Source organism: Scyliorhinus torazame, chromosome 7 (genome assembly GCF_047496885.1).
Source record: "Scyliorhinus torazame isolate Kashiwa2021f chromosome 7, sScyTor2.1, whole genome shotgun sequence".
Taxonomy (NCBI): domain Eukaryota; kingdom Metazoa; phylum Chordata; class Chondrichthyes; order Carcharhiniformes; family Scyliorhinidae; genus Scyliorhinus; species Scyliorhinus torazame.
The window spans coordinates 238,948,239-238,966,026 of record NC_092713.1 but is presented as its reverse complement, the minus strand read 5'-3'; the positions used below and the strand labels follow the sequence as shown (position 1 = coordinate 238,966,026).

Sequence of the window (17,788 nt, the reverse complement as noted above, 5' to 3'; positions counted from 1 at the left end):
AGAGATGAGGGGAAACATGATCAAGGTGGACAAAATTATGAGGGCCATAAATAGGGTTGTTCTATCTGTCCAATTCAACCAGCTCCTTAATTAAAGTTTACCCGGGTCGTCTTTATTTATGAGGTGAACAAAGTACGGACACAAATATTAACCTGTAAATTATCCACGAAACATACAAGAAACACCCAGGATTCGACTATACTACCCGTAAAGGTGGGTTGGTAAGCTGCAGATCCGCTCCCGGAGTCCCTCTGGTTCCTCTTTGCAAAGGTGATTCTCGCTGGCTGTTTCTTGCTTGCTTGCTTCCTTCTGGTCTGGTCAGGGTCACCTCACACAATGAGACTTTGCTTCGAGGCTTTGTTTCTTCTGCTTCTTTTGTTTCTTCTTCTTCTTCTGCCACTGCTGTCTCTGAGATGTCTACTTTTATCCCCCCTCCACTCGCTTTTCCAGCAACCTCTCTGGCTTCCGGCTAATGAGGTCTCGGGACTGGGGTCCCAGCAGCCAATGGTCCAGTTGATGACTGTTTGACAGGCCACCTGAGCCCGCCCCAGGTGTCACATCTATGGTGGTGTGGGCTGCACGTGACCTGTTCCCATATAAGGCAACAGTAGATACTCTCGGTGACGGAAAGTCTGGCTCGATCTGGGCTACGATCAACAGACTTCCTGAGGTTTGACTGCAGTATGATTTTAAAATGACCACAGGGTGCATAAGAAGAAATCTTTCCCCTTAGTAGAAGGGTCAATAACCAAGAGCCATAGATTTAAGGTAAGGGGCAGGAGATTTAGAGGGGATTTGAAGAAGAACGTTTTCACCCGGAGAGTGGTGGGTATTTGGAACTCACTGTCTGAATGAGTGGTAGAGGCGGGAACCATCACAACATTTAAGAAGCATTTAGATGAGCACTTGAAACCCATAGTAACACGGCTATGGACCAAGTGCTGGAAAATGGAATTAGGATAGGTTCTTGACAGACGGTACAGATGATGGGCTGAAGGGTCATTTTTATGCTGTTAAACTCCATGGGCATGATTCTCTGTTCCCCCAGCCGTGTGTTTCTAGGCAGAGTGCCGTTCGCTGGCAGTGATCATCAATTCCCGTCGCTTGTCAATGGCATTTCCCATTGAAACAACGTCATGCAGCCGGGAAAGCCACAAGTGGGGATGCACTGCCGGAGGAAAAAGAGAATCCCTACAGCTGGAGAATGCCAGCCAATATGACTCCTCCAGAAAACACAGGAAATGCAATGAACTGTCAGAAAAGCACCTACAACCAACTGCTACCTAAACTCCTATCTCCTCACAATGTCTCTGCTCTATTCAAATTTTATCCCTGGACTGAGTTTGAATTAAAAACAGGATGGCCACCAGCCTCTGTGGTCCGTGCACCAACCACAAAATCACAGAGGCCACGTAAAATTCAAGGCAACAATCTTTTTTTACTGTGCTTGACTGCCCTTTTAATTGTGGGTGTGCTTTTGTCTCCAATGTGCATCTGCTGACCATGTGATGTCATTGGGCTGCTCAGCACATGTCTTTTGACATGAGCTCAGCCACACACTTGCTCAGAGAGTGTAAATTTCTAGCCTATATTTTAAATTACTCATATATCCAAGAATGATATTTTCTGAAAATTCACTTTTGTTATTTTTTTAAACATTAGGATTCGTATCAAGCAATCTGAAATTGTGTCTTACAAGAATATATTCTGTTTTGTCACTGTGGCATTTCCCCATACCATGCCTTGGGGCGAAATCCCCGCCACGGAGACTCCCGCTGCCAACGTCCCCAAGGAACACGTGGCTGGGGGGCACAGAGTATTCATCGCCTTGTCTTTTAGTAAATTGCAAAGTTTTATAGTATAGATTCACATTTATTTGAAAGTTCGAAAACCAGCAAACCATATTTCAGTTTAGAGTTTTTCAACAAAAGAAGCATCAGTAATAATTTCTGTGCTGTTTTGTTTTTGCACCCAGGTCAAGCAGTGAATACTGTTGTGCTAACCCCCGCACCCCCCCCCCCCCCCCCCCGCCCCCATTGACAACATGATCATTGGCTAATGGCATCAGGAGAATCATGCATACTTAACAGCATAAGAAAGGTACACAGACTGCTACACATATGCCCTGTGCTGTTGCAGCCTGTGCATGGACACTGAATACAGATGCAATCCTTTCTTAAATCTCTACTTTTACTCAGCAATAAATACCTTGGCTAATAAATAAGGAAGGCCAGTCCATTTAATGCCTTATAAACTCCGGATAGCTAAGAAAATATGCTTGAGTGGTCCATATAGCAGAAAAATTTGCATGAAATAATATCAACTTCCTAGAACTATCATCACACCTGTCTTGTGTACCATGACCATTTAATTGCTACAAAAAATATGCTGTTCATCAGTTCCACTTCATGAGGTAGCCGAAAAGGAATAATATATAATATAAAACCAGAATAACTAGTTAATGACATTCAAGTACCTCAACTCAGACAAACTCACTCTCACAGGCTGGGAAACATTGAAATCCACGCGCACTCCAAAATCCACAGACATCGTTGATTAACCTGCCTTGCTACCTCGAACCCCTTGACAAAAAAAACTTCCATACAACCTGTGTCTTTGCGTTTCCATTAAGGATGCTCACCATTGTTCAGTATCTGATTATTTTCTTCCCTCTTTGTGAAGCGTTTTTGAATATTTTATTAGATTTAAACTGTTCCATAAGTGCAAGTCATTGTTGATTGAACTTTGAATCTAATATTTCCAACACAGCAGCTAACCTACTGTGGCGAGCTGCAACCTTTGGATCAAGGGTGGAGGCCGATGACAGCATGGTGAGACTAGAGGGAAAGACTCTGAACCGCTGAGAGCGCTGAAACGTGTGAAAGTCAACTTATTAAACAGTGAGCAATGCAAAAGAAAACTGTTACACAGCTGGTGAATGATTGACTCTCTGGCTGAAAAGTTAAAGAGAATCATTAAGGCCACAAAAATAGCACTGTTCATAATAGACTGTCAGGGTGCTAGTGCACCAGAAGCTTCTAGAATAGGCAGGTCATGATATCAAACTCTCTAACATTGATTTGATGCATGATCTGTCATTTAAGAACGTACAGGTCCTGTTAACACTCCCTCTTAAACACTTACAACTGAACATGCATATGGAGGCCATTATCGCTATTTAAAGTGCTTACCAGTCAAGTTCCAGGTGAGATGCCTTGTAGTCTAATGTCAGTGGAAGTACTCTATTTGATTGTTATCGGAGGATGGTTTCCAAACTTTTTGGATTTGTAAGGAAATGGTATGGATGAAACTAACTGCAATGTTCACAAACATCTAGCTGTGATTGACAGCCCATGACCACATCAAAAGCAGTTAAATGTTTTCTGCTGAGAAAAAGAGGAAGTGAAAGCATTTCACTCCGAGATGTTTAGAAACATTGCGGTCAGTTTCAAAGCAGGGTACTTGAGATCCATTCAAGCATGGAGGATAATGAAATGCTTCCTCTGCCTGATGCATCAGCTGTAAGGGACAGGTGAGTTTTAAAGCAATGGTTTTTTTTCAGGATGGTTGGGCGATGGGGGGTCTCTGATATGGGGCTCTCTGTTATGGGGGGTCTCTGTCATGGGGAGTTCTTTGATATGGGAGTTCTCTGATATGCTGGGGTCTCTGTTATGGGTGGTCTCTGATACACTCGTTCCAAGTTAGAACATAGAATATACAGTGCATTCGGCCCACCGGGTCTACACCGTCCCACTTAAGCCCTCAGTTCCACTCTATCCCCCTAACCCAATAACTCTTCCGAACTTTTTTGGACACTAAGGGCAATAATTTAGCATGGCCAATCCACCTAATCTGCATGTCTTTGGACTGTGGGAGGAAACCGGAGCACCCGGAGGAAACCCACGCAGACGTGGGGAGAACATGCAGACTCCACACAGACAGTGATCCAGCAGGGAATCGAAGCTGGGACCCTGGTGCTATGATGCCACAGTGCTAACCACTATGCTACCATGATGCCCCAAAGTTATGGGGGGTTCTCTGATATGGGGGTTCCCTGTTATGGGGAGGGTCTCTGCTTGGGGTCTTTGGGGGGTGGGTCTTTTAGCAGAGGTTTTTAATGAGGGATCTTTTGGGAGTCTCTGGGGAAGTCTCTGGTGTGGGGGGTGGGGGTCTGTTGGTGGTTCTGGTGGGGGGGGGCAGGACTTGCATTGTGTGGGGGGGGGGCTCTCTGATGGACTTGGGGGCACCGACCTAAATACATACCTCCTTGGCCCACCGTGCAGGGCCACGCTGGAAAATAATTATACCAATCCATGTCCACCTGAATCCTGGCCCAGAGGGGCGGAGAATCATGCAGCCTTGGAGATGCACAGCCCATTAAGAGGATGCAAATGGATCATGTTGACTTATTTGCATCCTCCCGCAGGCACAGGGCGTGAACCATGATACCACCGATAGCAGGGGTCTGGAGCATCGGAAATGGATTGATGACTCCATTTTTCTCCCCATGCTGGATTCTCCGCTGCATCGAGATCTCCACTACCGGCATCGGGCAGCAGAGAATCCACCCCCATAATTATTTTTGGCCAAAATCCTGTCATGTAAAGCATCAACAAAAGAAAATCCATATCATCTTTATTTAGCAACAATTGCAATAATACGTACGAAGATGAACTTTTGCCCTTATGCAATTCCTTAGTGCTTGCCTTGCAGGTGCCATTATCTGTCCTAGTGCCTCTATGCAATGCTACCCCAGTGGGTGCAGCATGGCTTCTGGAAGGTTGTTGACTTTCACTGTGATAGACTCCAGCGGACTGAGCAGGACAGCTTCAATTTGCTTGAGGTTCTGAGGGTCGGACGACACCTCCCCATTATGGAGTAGCTGCAGTCTAGGCTGGCTGGCTGAAAGGCATGAACGGAATGGCAGTGGTGGAGTGGCAGTGACGGGGGCTTGAACACTATCATCCTGAGAGAGGTCAGCAAGTCTGTGTCAATCCCACCAGGTAGCCCCTCAGCAATATTAGTAATCAATTGGAGGATGACTGTGAAAGTCTGCAAGCCCCATTGAGCACTGAGATCTGCAACCATGATAGCAGCAATTGGAGTCTGTATGACAGTAAGCATAGATCTCATGACTCCGCAGCAGCCCTGGGTGCTTTCCATCTGTGCTGTAGTATAAGCTGAGACATCTGCCACAAGACGCTATATCATTGATGGATCCATAAGTGTTTTCCTGGAGTCGGCCACAGTTTCCACAGTGGAAAGGATGGAGTCCAAGCTCTGTGTCAAGTTGTAGCCCCTTTTATGGCCTGAACTTTCCACACCACAGGGTGCAAGCCGTCTTCATCCAACCTATCACCCAAGCGTGTCACAGCTTTTGCTGTAAAAACGCATTTCTTTCTTTCCAGGCGAGCGCCAACCTGGGAAAATCACCTGAGAACCTCCTTTAGGTTTTCTATGTGCTCCTTGATAGTGGTTCCTGTAATGAGCACATCATCCAAATACACTGCTACCTTTGGCAGTCCCTGGAGTATGCCTTCCATCACCCCTTGGAAGATTCCAAGAGCTGGAGACCCCGAAGGAGAGGCGAGTATACTTGAATAATCCCCCGTGGGTGTTTATAGTCGCATACATTCGAGAGGATGAGTCCAGTTCCAACTGCAGATATGCATGGCTCATATCAAGTTTTGTAAAAGTGCACTTTCCAGCCAGTTTTGCCTATACGTTTTGTACCCTAGGCATAGAGTAAAGGTCCAGGCGGGACATCCTGTTCACCATTAGTTTGTAGTCCCCACAGAGGTGAACAAACTTGTCCGGCTTCATCACCGGTACAATGGGTGTGGCCCACTCTGCAAATCGCACTGAGAATATATGATGCATAGGTCTTCCGGGCACCACAATTCTGCATCTACCTTAGTGAGTAAGGCATAAGGAACCAGGCCATGCCCTAAACGATCTGGACTGAGCCTCAGAGTCTACGTAGATATGTTCCCTGGTTCCCTTTATCTTGCCCTGGTCCTCTTGGAATACCTTTGGGTACTTGCCACGGAACTCATCCACGTTTCCAGTGACCATCTGGAAAATCTGCTGCCAATCAAAACGAAGGACTCATAGTTAATCAACCCCCAACAGGTTAGGTACCAGCCCTTGCACCACGACCAAAGGTAGCCTTACAGCTTGTTCCCCGTTGGTTACCGGGGTCATGGTGGTTCCTATGATGCAGAGTGGTTCACTCGTATAAGTCGCCAATCTGGCCATGGTGCCATGCAGTGTTAGTTGCACGATTCCTGTGCGAGTCGGCAAAACATCTGCTGTCCAATGATGGAGACAACAGCAGCTCCTGTGTCCATCTCCATCACCAGGGGCATCCATTCACCTGCAGTGAGACTTGAATTGGCGCCACCTTTGGGTCATGATGCATTTTTGCTGCATGATGTTGCCATTCCCTGGCTCGCGGCGACCTCATCGCCTGCTCAGGGCGGCGCTCTCTACATTGATTCTGCCGGCCCTGATGACCACGTGTCCTAAGCCCACGAGTGGCAATGCTGTCAGAATTTCCCTTCGTCCTCAGGGGAGGTGTCCCGCTGATCTGTAATGGCTCCCGAATACTAAGCCCGATTGCAGCATTGTACCTTTGGTTGTAGCTTTGGAGGCGACCTGGTCATTCGGGCACTGCCCTGCGATGTCACGGAAGTCCAGTACAAAGGTCAGTTAACACTATTGACCCAATTGTCCATGGAACTTTGAACTTCCTGTATTGCTTTCCCTGCATTTTCGCCCACTTTAAATCTAATGTGGGTTCTACAGCAACTTCCTTTGCGTTGCCATGTTATTGATCCCCCACACAAGCCTATTCCTCAGCATTTCGGATAGGGATGGCCCATACTCACGTGCTCCACCAGCCACTGGAGATGGGCCAAGAAATCAGTCAGGCTCTTTATAATGCCAAAGGTCGGGGCCCCGCAAGCTTTTAGGAGGATCACCTTTTGCCAGTCTTTTCCCCAAATACTATTGGCCTGGAAAAAGTACCTCATCTCTCTACGTACTGAGCCCAATCTTTCAGGCCTGTGTCAAAGGCCTCCAGTTTACCAAAAAGCGACATTTTTTGAAATCTAGTTCCTCATGCTGCGGCACAGCAATCTTCTGGAATGGCTGGGCGTACTGAAGTAAAGTCTGGATTTTGCTTCTTCCTTGTCGCCAGTTTAATAACCAGGAAGCCAGCGGTAGGAATAACAAAGGATTTATTTAACTTAACATAAAGTTTTCCCACGTCAGTAACTATTTACACTACACAGTCCATGTTTGGATAACCAACATGCCGGTCTCTGCTCGGGCTGGTTTTTATGCTCGATCTTACGAGCCCAAGCTGAGTGGGCCTCCACCCACTACTGGGGAAGCTCATATCAGAACCATAGAATAGAATTTCTACAGTGCAGAGGAAGCCATTTGGCCCATCGAGTCTGCACCGACCCTCTGAAAGAGGACTCTACCTCAGCCCACTACATCACCCTAACCCCATAACTCCACCTAACCTACACACCTTTGGACGCTAAGGGGCAATTTTACATGGCCAATCCATCTATCCTGCACATATTTGGACTGTGGGATAAAACCGGAACACCTGGAGGAAGCCATGGTTACATGGGAGAAAGTGCAAACTCCGAACAGACAGTCACGCAAGGCCGGAATTGAACCCAGGTCCCTGGTACCGTGAGGCAGCAGTGCTAATTACCATTCCTCCATGCCGCCCACATATTCCACGAGCCCCATGGGGAGATCAATTACAGTTTCCCCGTGGGCTTCATTACAAGGTGTCAGCACATGATAATGCTTCTTCCCTAGTGGGCAGATGTAGCTGTCACCCTTTCATGTGAGGCTAATATGGATAGCGGGAGGGCAGTCCCTGGAATATAAGAAATCATAAAATGCAAAAGGGAGGATTATGATGAGCGAAGGGGTTGGAGTGGAAATCAAAAGGCCCATAGTCACATGGTCTACTGTTTGCACTTCATGCCAGATAGCAGAATGAAGGTGAGGTGGAATTTGAGAATGGGGAATAAGTTGGGAACTTGTTGTCACCCTGAATTCCACTGAGAACAGTCTCAAACACAGCTGGTCCCATGCAGGGAACCATCTCCTCTGGTGTGTTCAAGAGATGCAGGAATGCCTGTCCCCACACTGGTTCTGCTCTGCTCCCTCCAGTTATGGACCTTCTCCTCTAGAACAGTGTTCTTCAAACTTTTTTTCCGGGGGCCTATTTTCACCAACCGGCCAACCTTCGCGACCCAACCCGGCCGACGTTCCCAACCCACGCGGGCCGACCTTCGAGATCCATGCCGGCCGACCTGCACGACCCCCCATTTTCTCTTACCTTGTTTGCTGCTGATAAAAATGGAGGAAATGGATCCCTTTGGCCCTCGGACACGCTCTTCCAATGGAACCCGTTGGGTGAAGGTGAAGCGATCCGGTGTCAGAAAGTATGGAGTCGCCATTTGTCTAAAGTTCCTTTAAAATTTTATCAAATAAATCCCCCCCGAACTTGTAAAAAAAAAATGAATAAAATAAATGAAAAAAGTAAAAATTAAATGAATAAAATAAATGAATAAAATGAAGAACTCCGCCCCCCCCCCCCGGACTTGTAAAACAAAAGCTGCGACCATTTAAAGAAAAAGCGGGCGCACTGCGCATGCGTGCCCGATCATCGGCTGATGATCTGGCATGCGTGTGGAGTGCGACCGCATTATTTTTACATGTTCGCGGTCATTTTGAAGGCCGCTTGCAGCTGCCGTTATTAAAAACCGGCTGCTGCGGCTATTGCGTGCAGATTTCCGCGATCGGGAGCGCCGCGACAATCAGCTCCGTGACCCTCCCGACACCCGCCCGTGACCCACCCGCAGGTCGCGCCCCCGAGTTTGACAATGCCTGCTCTACAAGATAGGAAAGAATCTCATTGGGTGTGTTGTGATATATTTTTTCTGATGTACCTGCCTATCATCTGGCATGCAATGCACTGAGAAGTGTGAGGCTGGCAGCAGCGAATGGTATGTGTGGGTACAGTGGAGTATGTGATGTGAAGTCTGAGTCCTGATTGCTGCTGGGTTAGTGATGTGGGCGTGGTGCATTGAGCAGGCTAGTGGTGCAGAAGTTAGCAAGCATCATGCGAAGATACATTAAATGTTATTGACTATTTATGTGAGGTTTATTTTGCTACCACACCCTCCAGGTCAGATTCTGTGAATTGATCTTGGTGGCCACCTGCTCTCAATCCCTTCTTGGAGTTTGCTTTGAGGGCCTCCTGGTTCCATTTGGAAACATTGCATCTCTCTTCCGTTCCAGCTTGAAAACTAATGCCTCCAGCACTGCAACAGAAAACCTTGGCCCTCTGCCTTCCCTGGGGCTACCTTTTCTGTGCATTAACTTCTATCCAGGTCTTCCACACAGTCTGCAGCAGCTCCCACACAATATGTGCAGCTCCCCATTAAGAAGGGAAGATTGCCTTTAAGGTGTGCCAGCTTGGTGAAACATGTGCTAGCCATGCGCACTATTGGCTCCTCTTTAGCATGCAGCCAGTCAGCCATGCTTTACGCACTGGGCTATGCTGAAACCATTTTGAAGAGGAGGCAGCACAAAATATGTGTCCTGCCTGTCTCCATGGGACCAGCTGTGGGGTCATAATGCACCATGACCCCTTTCCCTTGATGGACTTTTCCTCTGAAATGTTATTAATGAAGGAACGTTTCAAGTGAATGATTATAATTTCACAAGTGTAAATCAAGAGGTTTGGGACATATTAATTGTACTTATGTGATAAGGCATTAAGGTAGGATATTACTGTTTAGAAATAAGAAATGGAACTCAATATTGCTGAAAAAAGAGACATTAGCTGAAGCTTTTCATCTTGCACTCATCAGGACAATCACAGTAAGAAAATGTACAGGAATTCAATAAATGTATACTATACAGGAAGGGAATGCTGTTTGGTTGGCAAGTGGACTCTGATTGGGAACGGTCTTGGTATGGAGAATGCACCAGTGCTGGTAACTGACAGTTAACTGCCAAACATTGTTTGAATTTAAACCAGGCAGCTTGACTCTGATTGGTCAAGGCATTGCCTTGAAGAATGAACCAGCGAGTAGCTGTCACTTGTTTAGCTGAAACAGGTGTGCGAAAATAATATGGTCCTGTATATCAACATATGTAGCTACCAGTACATACAAATGTACCATACTGCAAGCACAATGGACAATCTTAAATTGGTTGTCAGCATAATTGTTAGCAGTACATAAGCAAAAAAGTTGAATTCCCTTACATTTTAGTCTTGTGATTGTCTTGATGAATTCAGGATGAGAAGCTTCCAAAATGTCTCTTTTTTTCAGCAATATTCAAGTTCTGTACTATCAAATGACAAACAGAACCTAATAATTTGCAGTGAAGCAAAATGTATTCCTTTTTATTGCAATGGAGGGTTAAGAACAAAGTAAATAAATAATCCAAAACAGTGAATTGAATGCTTCAATTCATGTACACAACTGAAGGAGAGCCTATAAATATAGAAACAAATAGTTGCTATGCAACGAATGCCAGAACAAACATAAGTAAACCTGGAAGATAATGGAAATCCAAATTTAAAATCAAGTGGACAAGACGGAAGAGAATGTATTTTAGCAAAGAAACAAAAAAAACTGTTTATAGGGCTGTTGAAGCTAAAGAGTTTCTGAGATGGTCAAGGTAGGGTCTTGAGTTGCAATGCCCAGGTAACTTGCCTTTAGTACAAGATGCTAAGGGCAGCATGGGGGCTCAGTGGTTCGCACTGCTGCCTCACAGTGCCAGGGATCCGGATTTGATTCCGACCCTGGCTGACTGTCTGTGTGGTGTTTGCACATTCTTCCCATGTCCGTGGGTTTCCTCCAGGTGCTCCGGTTTCCTCCCACAGTCCAAAGGTGTGCAGGTTAGGTGGATTGGCCATGCTAAATTGCCCTTAGTGTCCAAAATTGCCCTTATTGTTGGATGCTGTTACTGGGTTATGGGGATAGGGTGGAGGTGTGAGGTTGGGAAGGGTGCTCTTTCCAAGAGCCGGTGCAGACTCGATGGGCTGAATGGCCTCCTGCTGCACTGTAAATTCTATGAATCTATGAATTGGTTGCACTTCACGCCTGCTTGAAACACACTCGGTTGATGTTAAGCATAGGGACCTGCTAACTACTTTCCAACTGGACTGGTGTACTTCCAATACACAGCAGAGGTATTAGCACACACATCTTCCCCACCCCAAGCATGATCAAGATCATCCCTAATGTCTGGCTCCGGCTCCTGTTCATTTGGCCTATTACAATGAGTTAGAAGCTGAAAAATAAAACCATTGCTCGCAAATAGAAAATTATTTATTATAGTTTATGAACATTGTAGATAATCATTTACAAAACATTCAAATTTCCAATTGGCATAATTTACAAATTTAACACGACGTAATTTTTATATTTCCTTCTGGAACAAAATATGTGTTCAATTGTATTTTCACAACCTTAGTTTTAAAAAGCCTTAATGTTAGTTTTTCATTACATCACAGCTGACTAAAACTTGTCCTATATTAAATAACTGCACAAATAAAATGACTTGCAAACATATTCCAATGGGTTTTATTTCAATAAAACAACTGAGAATTTCCTCTCTTCTGCGGAAATAGAATAGATTTCCCAAATTTCTGAGAATAGTTTCTTTGCTGTCTGCTTGCCTCCAAGATCAACTGTCTATTTACAGAATCCTTCTGACTCTTGCATTAATGTTCTCTCATTCCCAGGATTCTGTTTCTCTTTCATTTATTGAGTTAAGTTACCAATATCCAAGTCAGTTATTCTCCTAAAATAATTTGCAAACATAATGAACAACTGTGAAGAATTGCAAAGAAATTGCCTTAGACCTCTGTCTTTTTACTTTTCTCTTTGCCAAAGTGTGCTTTTCCAATAGGTAAGTCTAGCAAGTTGCCCAGCTTCCACCCACAATCTTGTTCCCCATAGCATATAATGCCCTCCCAACACTCAGCAAGTTCCTCACGATTTCTAATGCCTCAGGTAATAATTCATTTCTCCTCATTGCTGTGCCATTCTTGGAGGTCATCACCTTACGGTGTTTATATAAATCGAACTTCATTGATTCTGCAGGGGAATTTAGACATTGATATTTTTGGAAATTTGTACAATTTTCCACACAATAGGTCCTTATAAAATTAATTTAGGTTGTTTAATCAAAGCGTAAAATCTTACCAGGTAAATGGTTAAACAGAATTTACAGCAGGAAATTAGTTTGAAGAATTTTTCTAACCAGAAAAATGATGGATAATGAGAACTTTTGCAGTGGCATTTAATTATACAGGATATAGGTAGTATCATCCTACTTCTAGCCATGTTGCTGCTAACAATTTCCATACATGGAACATTGTTCTTTTACTATTTAAACACAGCTTTCACTAGTGCTGTCAATAGTACAATAATTAGCATTGAATACAGAAGGGTGGTAAAACATAAACATATGTCATAACATCATTTTGGCCAGCAAACAAAACTGAATTCAAAATATGTATTCATGACAGCACAATGCTAGCTGGAATAAATCTTCACACATGCACAATATGTTGAGAAAGTGCTTACCAGGCAGCAAAGGCACAAGCATACTATTATCAACAGAAGATTCCACTTTTCTTGTATCAAAGGTTTTAAATGCAAATTTTAAAATTAAAACTGAAGGAAGAATTGAAGGCACCCGTCTAATGCTCAGATATCAGTGCTGTTCAGTATAGCTTTGTTGTAAATTCCATTCCCAGTCTCCCCTGAGGTTTTCTCTTTATTGTTGTCATGGTCATCCAGTGCGACACTCAGCGGTTTGGTCTTTTCATCAACTGGGTGACTGTTAATTGTTTGCTCAGCCATCTTATGCAAGAAAGAAAATGTAAATATTTAAACCAGGAAGCCAGAGAAGAAAATAATCTTTACTTTTCTAATAGCAGGTTCAGAAAAAGATCAACATGCTCCATCCAGATTATTAGTGAACCTTTTTGTAAATATTTCGAACTACCTTCGTCACAGGTATCATGAGAGTCAGATTTTAATTTACCACACAATTCACCTTACTTGTTTTAACTTGTAAACAAGATGCAACAAACACAGGCAAGGCCACATTAATTGTCCATGCCATGTTCAGAAAGAGGGGAAGTGGGGGTTGGAATGAGAGAAGGGGCACCAGTCCAATTCTTTTTAAAGCCAGGCATATTCTTTAGGTTCTTGACTACTTTTCTTTCCAGGATGCCTCCAGTGGGACCTGCTGTGCACTTCTGGAGATTAGTGTGCCTCTAGTGATATGACCAGTTCCCTATAAGTCAGAAAAGTGGGATTTCTCAGAGTCTTCTCCCCTGACTCCACCACCTTTCATCATTGCCTTCACAAGGTTTGCTGGAGGTCCTGCTCCTTACAAGGCCAACCAAGGCATCTCAAAGTCGACAGGTATCTGGTACAACTGAGTCTCTGACATTTTCCAGCAGCCTTCACTAGACTCTCACGAGAGATACTATGGCATTTCAACTGAGCCCTCAAAGTAGTTCAGGGATCAAGTTAGATCGGGATCAAATGAAATTTTACTAAATGTGTAGCATTGTAAAGCAAATATACTTCCACACTCCAGTGCAAAAACAATCATACTGCTAGTATTTTATCACTTTTCATTAATTTTTGTGTTCATCAATGTTAGAAATATTTGTATTGCAAAATGGAACAGTTTCCAATTTCAGGCACTGTGGGCTGAATGCCCAAGGGGCAGGATGGTGTCATAATATACACCAGTATATCATGGTGCAGACACACACACTGATGGACACACAGCAAGACCAATCAACACACACAACACCACAGCCGATCACCAGTTAGAGCACACTCACTATAAAGACAGGGGGCAACGGTTTTCCCGCTCATTCGGGATGCAGCCTCTCAGAAGGACAAAGCCATGGGCCTTCTGACCGGTGTTGTTAAGTTTCACGATTATGTCTACGGACTTCCTCAGTTCACCGTCGAGACCGACCATCGCCCGCTGGTCAATATAATACAGAAAGACTTGAACGACATGACGCCTCGCCTCCAGCGTATTCTTCTCAAGCTCTGGCGATACGACTTCCAGCTGGTATACACGCCAGGCAAGGAACTCATCATTTTTGACGCTCTCTCCAGGGCAGCCAACACTCCATATGACCCAGCGGGATTTGTATGCCAGATTGAAGCCCATGTGGCATTCGTGGCCTCCAATCTACCTGCCTCGGATGAACGCCTCGTCCAAATTCGCCACGAGACGGCGGCTGACCCCTTGCTACAGCGTGTCATGTGCCACCTAACGGACGGGTGGCTCAAGGGCCAATGGCCTCAATTCTATAATGTCAGAGATGATCTGGCGGTAGTAGATGGGGTTCTTCTAAAACTGGACCGCATTGTCATGTCGCATAGCATGCGCCAGCTTGTCCTGGAACAACCACACGAGGGCCACCTTGGCGTGGAAAAGTGCCGCCGACGGGCCTGAGAGGCAGTGTACTGGCCCGGCATTAATGAGGACATAGCCAACACAGTGCTCAACTGCCCCATTTGTCAGCGCTTCTAGCCGGCCCATCCACGTGAGACCCTGCAGCCCCATGAGTTGGTCACGTCACCATGGACCAAGGTGGGCATCGACCTGTTCCACGCGCTGGGTAGAGATTATGTCCTGATCGTGGACTACTTTTCGAATTACCCAGAAGTGATACGGTTGCACGGCATCACCTCGTCTGCAGTCATTCGTGCATGTAAAGAAGCCTTTGCTCGACATGACATCCCGCTCAAGGTTATGTCGGACAATGGCCACTGCTTCGCCAGCCAAGAATGGTCCAACTTTGCCAGGCGATACAATTTTGCCCATGTGACATCCAGTCCCCTGTACCCCCAATCCAACGGCAAAGCGGAGAAGCGAGTACATATAGTCAAACGGCTCCAATGCAAGGCTGCCGATGCTGGGTCTGATTTCTACCTTGCCTTGCTGGCCTATCGCTCCGCCCCACTGTCCACTAGCCTGTCGCCAGCCCAATTACTCATGAGTCGCACCCTGAGGACGACGGTGCCGTCCATTCATGTCCCAGACCTCGACCACGTTCTGCTCCTTCACCGGATGCAGTTGTCTCGTTGACAGCACAAGGCGGCTCATGACTCCCGTGCAGTTGATCTCCCTGCTCTGGCTCCAGATGACAACGTCCGCGTCCAAGTTCTGGATGGTGGCTGGTCTGCAACCTCTGTTGTCCTTCGGCAGGTGGCCCCCCGCTCGTTCCTGGTTCGTCTACCGGATGGCTCTATTCTGCGCCGCAATCAACACGCCCTTCGTCTCGTTACACGCTCACCACGTGATCCTCCAGTGTCACCTCGCCTTCCTGCTGACCCTGCCACAGACTTTGCAGAGCTCCCTGTCACTCTGCCTCTCCCTGACTTTGACCAGTCCAGCCCGCTCTTGAACCGGCGGCTCTCGACCCACCCTTGAGGCGGTCAACCAGAATTTGTCGCCCACCTCAGAGACTAAATTTATGAACTTTCCGAATTTATGGACTCTCTGAATTGTTTTGTTGCTTTGTTTGATCGTTTCCCTGGTTTGTATATAGTGTTGATCTCGTTACTCCAGTTGCATACTGCTTCTCTGCACCAGGAACCTTCCATGTAAATAGCTTAGTTCTCACGTACATAGTCCTGTAACTATGTCTTCGCACCCCACATGTAGTTAGGAACATTATCACCACACATTATTTATTGCCACAAACATACATGTTTTTTATAAAAGGGGGGATGTCATAATATACACCAGTATATCATGGTGCAGACACACACACTGATGGACACACAGCAAGACCAATCAACACACACAACACCGCAGCCAATCACCAGTTAGAGCACACTCACTATAAAGACAGGGGGCATCAGTTTTCCCGCTCATTCGGGATGCAGCCTCTCAGAAGGACAGAGCTTACAACGTACAGCACAGATCTTCACCATGTGCTGAGTGCATAGACTGGTTAGGACAGGCAGAGGTCTTTAGTTTAATCTAACATTGAGTTAACCCACAGTGAAAGTATGTTCAACTGTTTCTAACTTAATAAAATAGTGTTGTACTATTTTAAGTGTTGGTAGCCTGTATGTGTTCCACGGATCCAGAGCACCCAACACATCAGATGGCAGGTGTAGGAAGGGGATAAAATTGGGTGCCAATTTATCCCCTTCCTACTTGTCACCTACCCATCCTGGTATGTGTTGAATCACGGAGTAAAAACTTCTTACTTTAGTCACGGAGGTTGAGGTATTGTGCAGATTGTTTGCCTTTGGCACATTGAGACCTTTAACTGGTCAATCAATGGCCACTTACGGGCCTTCTGCCACTACTGGGAGTTTTCACCAAATGTCCTAGCAGCAAACATTGGTGATTAGGTCATGGGTGGGCAATGTTTGTGATGTCTCTTGTTTGAGGAACTTGTACCCATTGGAACGACTAACTCCCACCTCAAGGTACTTCAAGTACCTTCTGATGTTCGTAGGTGATGTAGATAATTTGGTACAAATTAAGGGCTATTCTATGATGTGGACCTACATTACCAAGTGCTGAATTGATAAAACTAATTATTCCTCATGCGAGAAAGAAAAACAATCTTTCAGTTTTTATACAATGCCTTTCATGACCTCAGGATGCCCAAAAGCGGTCAACAGCAGCGTCTGAAGTATATTCACTGCTGTAATGCCAGACCCTTATAAACAACAGACAGTACAGTATTGTAGATTTGAACTAGGTCCAGATGTTGTGGGCGACATGGTAGCACAGTGGTCATCACTGTTGCTTCACAGCATCAGGGTCCCAGGTTCGATTCCTGGCCTGTGCGGTGTCAAGATGTTCTCCCGTGTCTGAGTGGGTTACCTCCGGGTGCTCTGGTTTCCTCCCACAAGTCCCAAAAGACATGCTTGTGAGGTGAATTGGACATTCTAAATTCTCCCTCAATGTACCCAAACAGGCACTGGAGTGTGGCTTTTCACAGTAACTTCATTGCAATGTTAATGTAACCTACTTGTGAAACTAATGAAAGATAAAGATTAAAGTGAAAAGACAGAGTGGAAAACAGTGTATCACCCAGTCCTTTGCCATTCAAAGCACCTGGGTGGAATTTTTGTTTTCTGGCGGATAGATACAGTGTTATGATGACAGTAACACTTAATCAACATAGATCCTTCATGAGATCATTGTTCAAATCTTTATAAAAAACATACACACCTCAGAGCAACATTTGTATTGCTATTAAATTAAAAAGCACAGTCGGATTTTTCATTTCCCTAATACAAATATGCACATTTTTGTATAACACATTTTGAGGGATGACATGGTTTTAACTTACTTCCACATTTAATTTCCTTGTAGGCGTTTCTTGCATTCCATCAACAATATTCACATCCAAAGAATTAATACTGCAAGAAAAGGAACATTCATTCTTACTAAGTAGACAAAAAAATTAAGCTCGTCTCTCAAGACCTCAAAGTTATTTCAAACTGTGAATCAATTTCAATTAACCCAGTTTTCCCTCAATTTGTACAGTTCAAATCAAATTCAGCAACGCCTCTCGTGTGTTCCAGTAAATATGGTCAAATATTAATACCAAAAATACTAATAATGGAACAGGCTGTTAGGTTAAGAATTAAAATCTAGATTCTAAATTTAAAGATCCATCACAAGTATTCTTATTATATCAAAATGTAGATTTACG

The 17,788-nt window shown here is 45.0% G+C and overlaps 1 protein-coding gene and 1 long non-coding RNA gene across 4 annotated transcripts in view; one reads left to right on the top strand and one right to left on the bottom strand.

Moving 5' to 3' along the window:
• The first annotated feature begins 3,106 nt into the window (after window positions 1–3,106).
• Window positions 3,107–17,788, top strand: part of LOC140426915 (uncharacterized) — a 79,022-nt gene continuing 64,340 nt past the window's right edge. Inside the window, exon 1 of the long non-coding RNA XR_011948343.1 lies at window positions 3,107–3,205. This is a non-coding gene — a long non-coding RNA (uncharacterized lncRNA). The remainder of the gene's footprint in view (window positions 3,206–17,788) is intronic.
• The window catches only part of cdhr2 (cadherin related family member 2), a 349,352-nt gene continuing 341,986 nt past the window's right edge, over window positions 10,423–17,788 (bottom strand). For all 3 annotated transcript variants that reach the window (XM_072512189.1, XM_072512190.1, XM_072512191.1), the window contains 2 exons: window positions 17,423–17,492; window positions 10,423–12,923 (listed from right to left, as the gene is read on the bottom strand). In XM_072512189.1, the coding sequence (XP_072368290.1) occupies window positions 12,768–12,923; window positions 17,423–17,492 (226 nt within the window). In that variant the 3' untranslated portion in view covers window positions 10,423–12,767. The remainder of the gene's footprint in view (window positions 12,924–17,422; window positions 17,493–17,788) is intronic.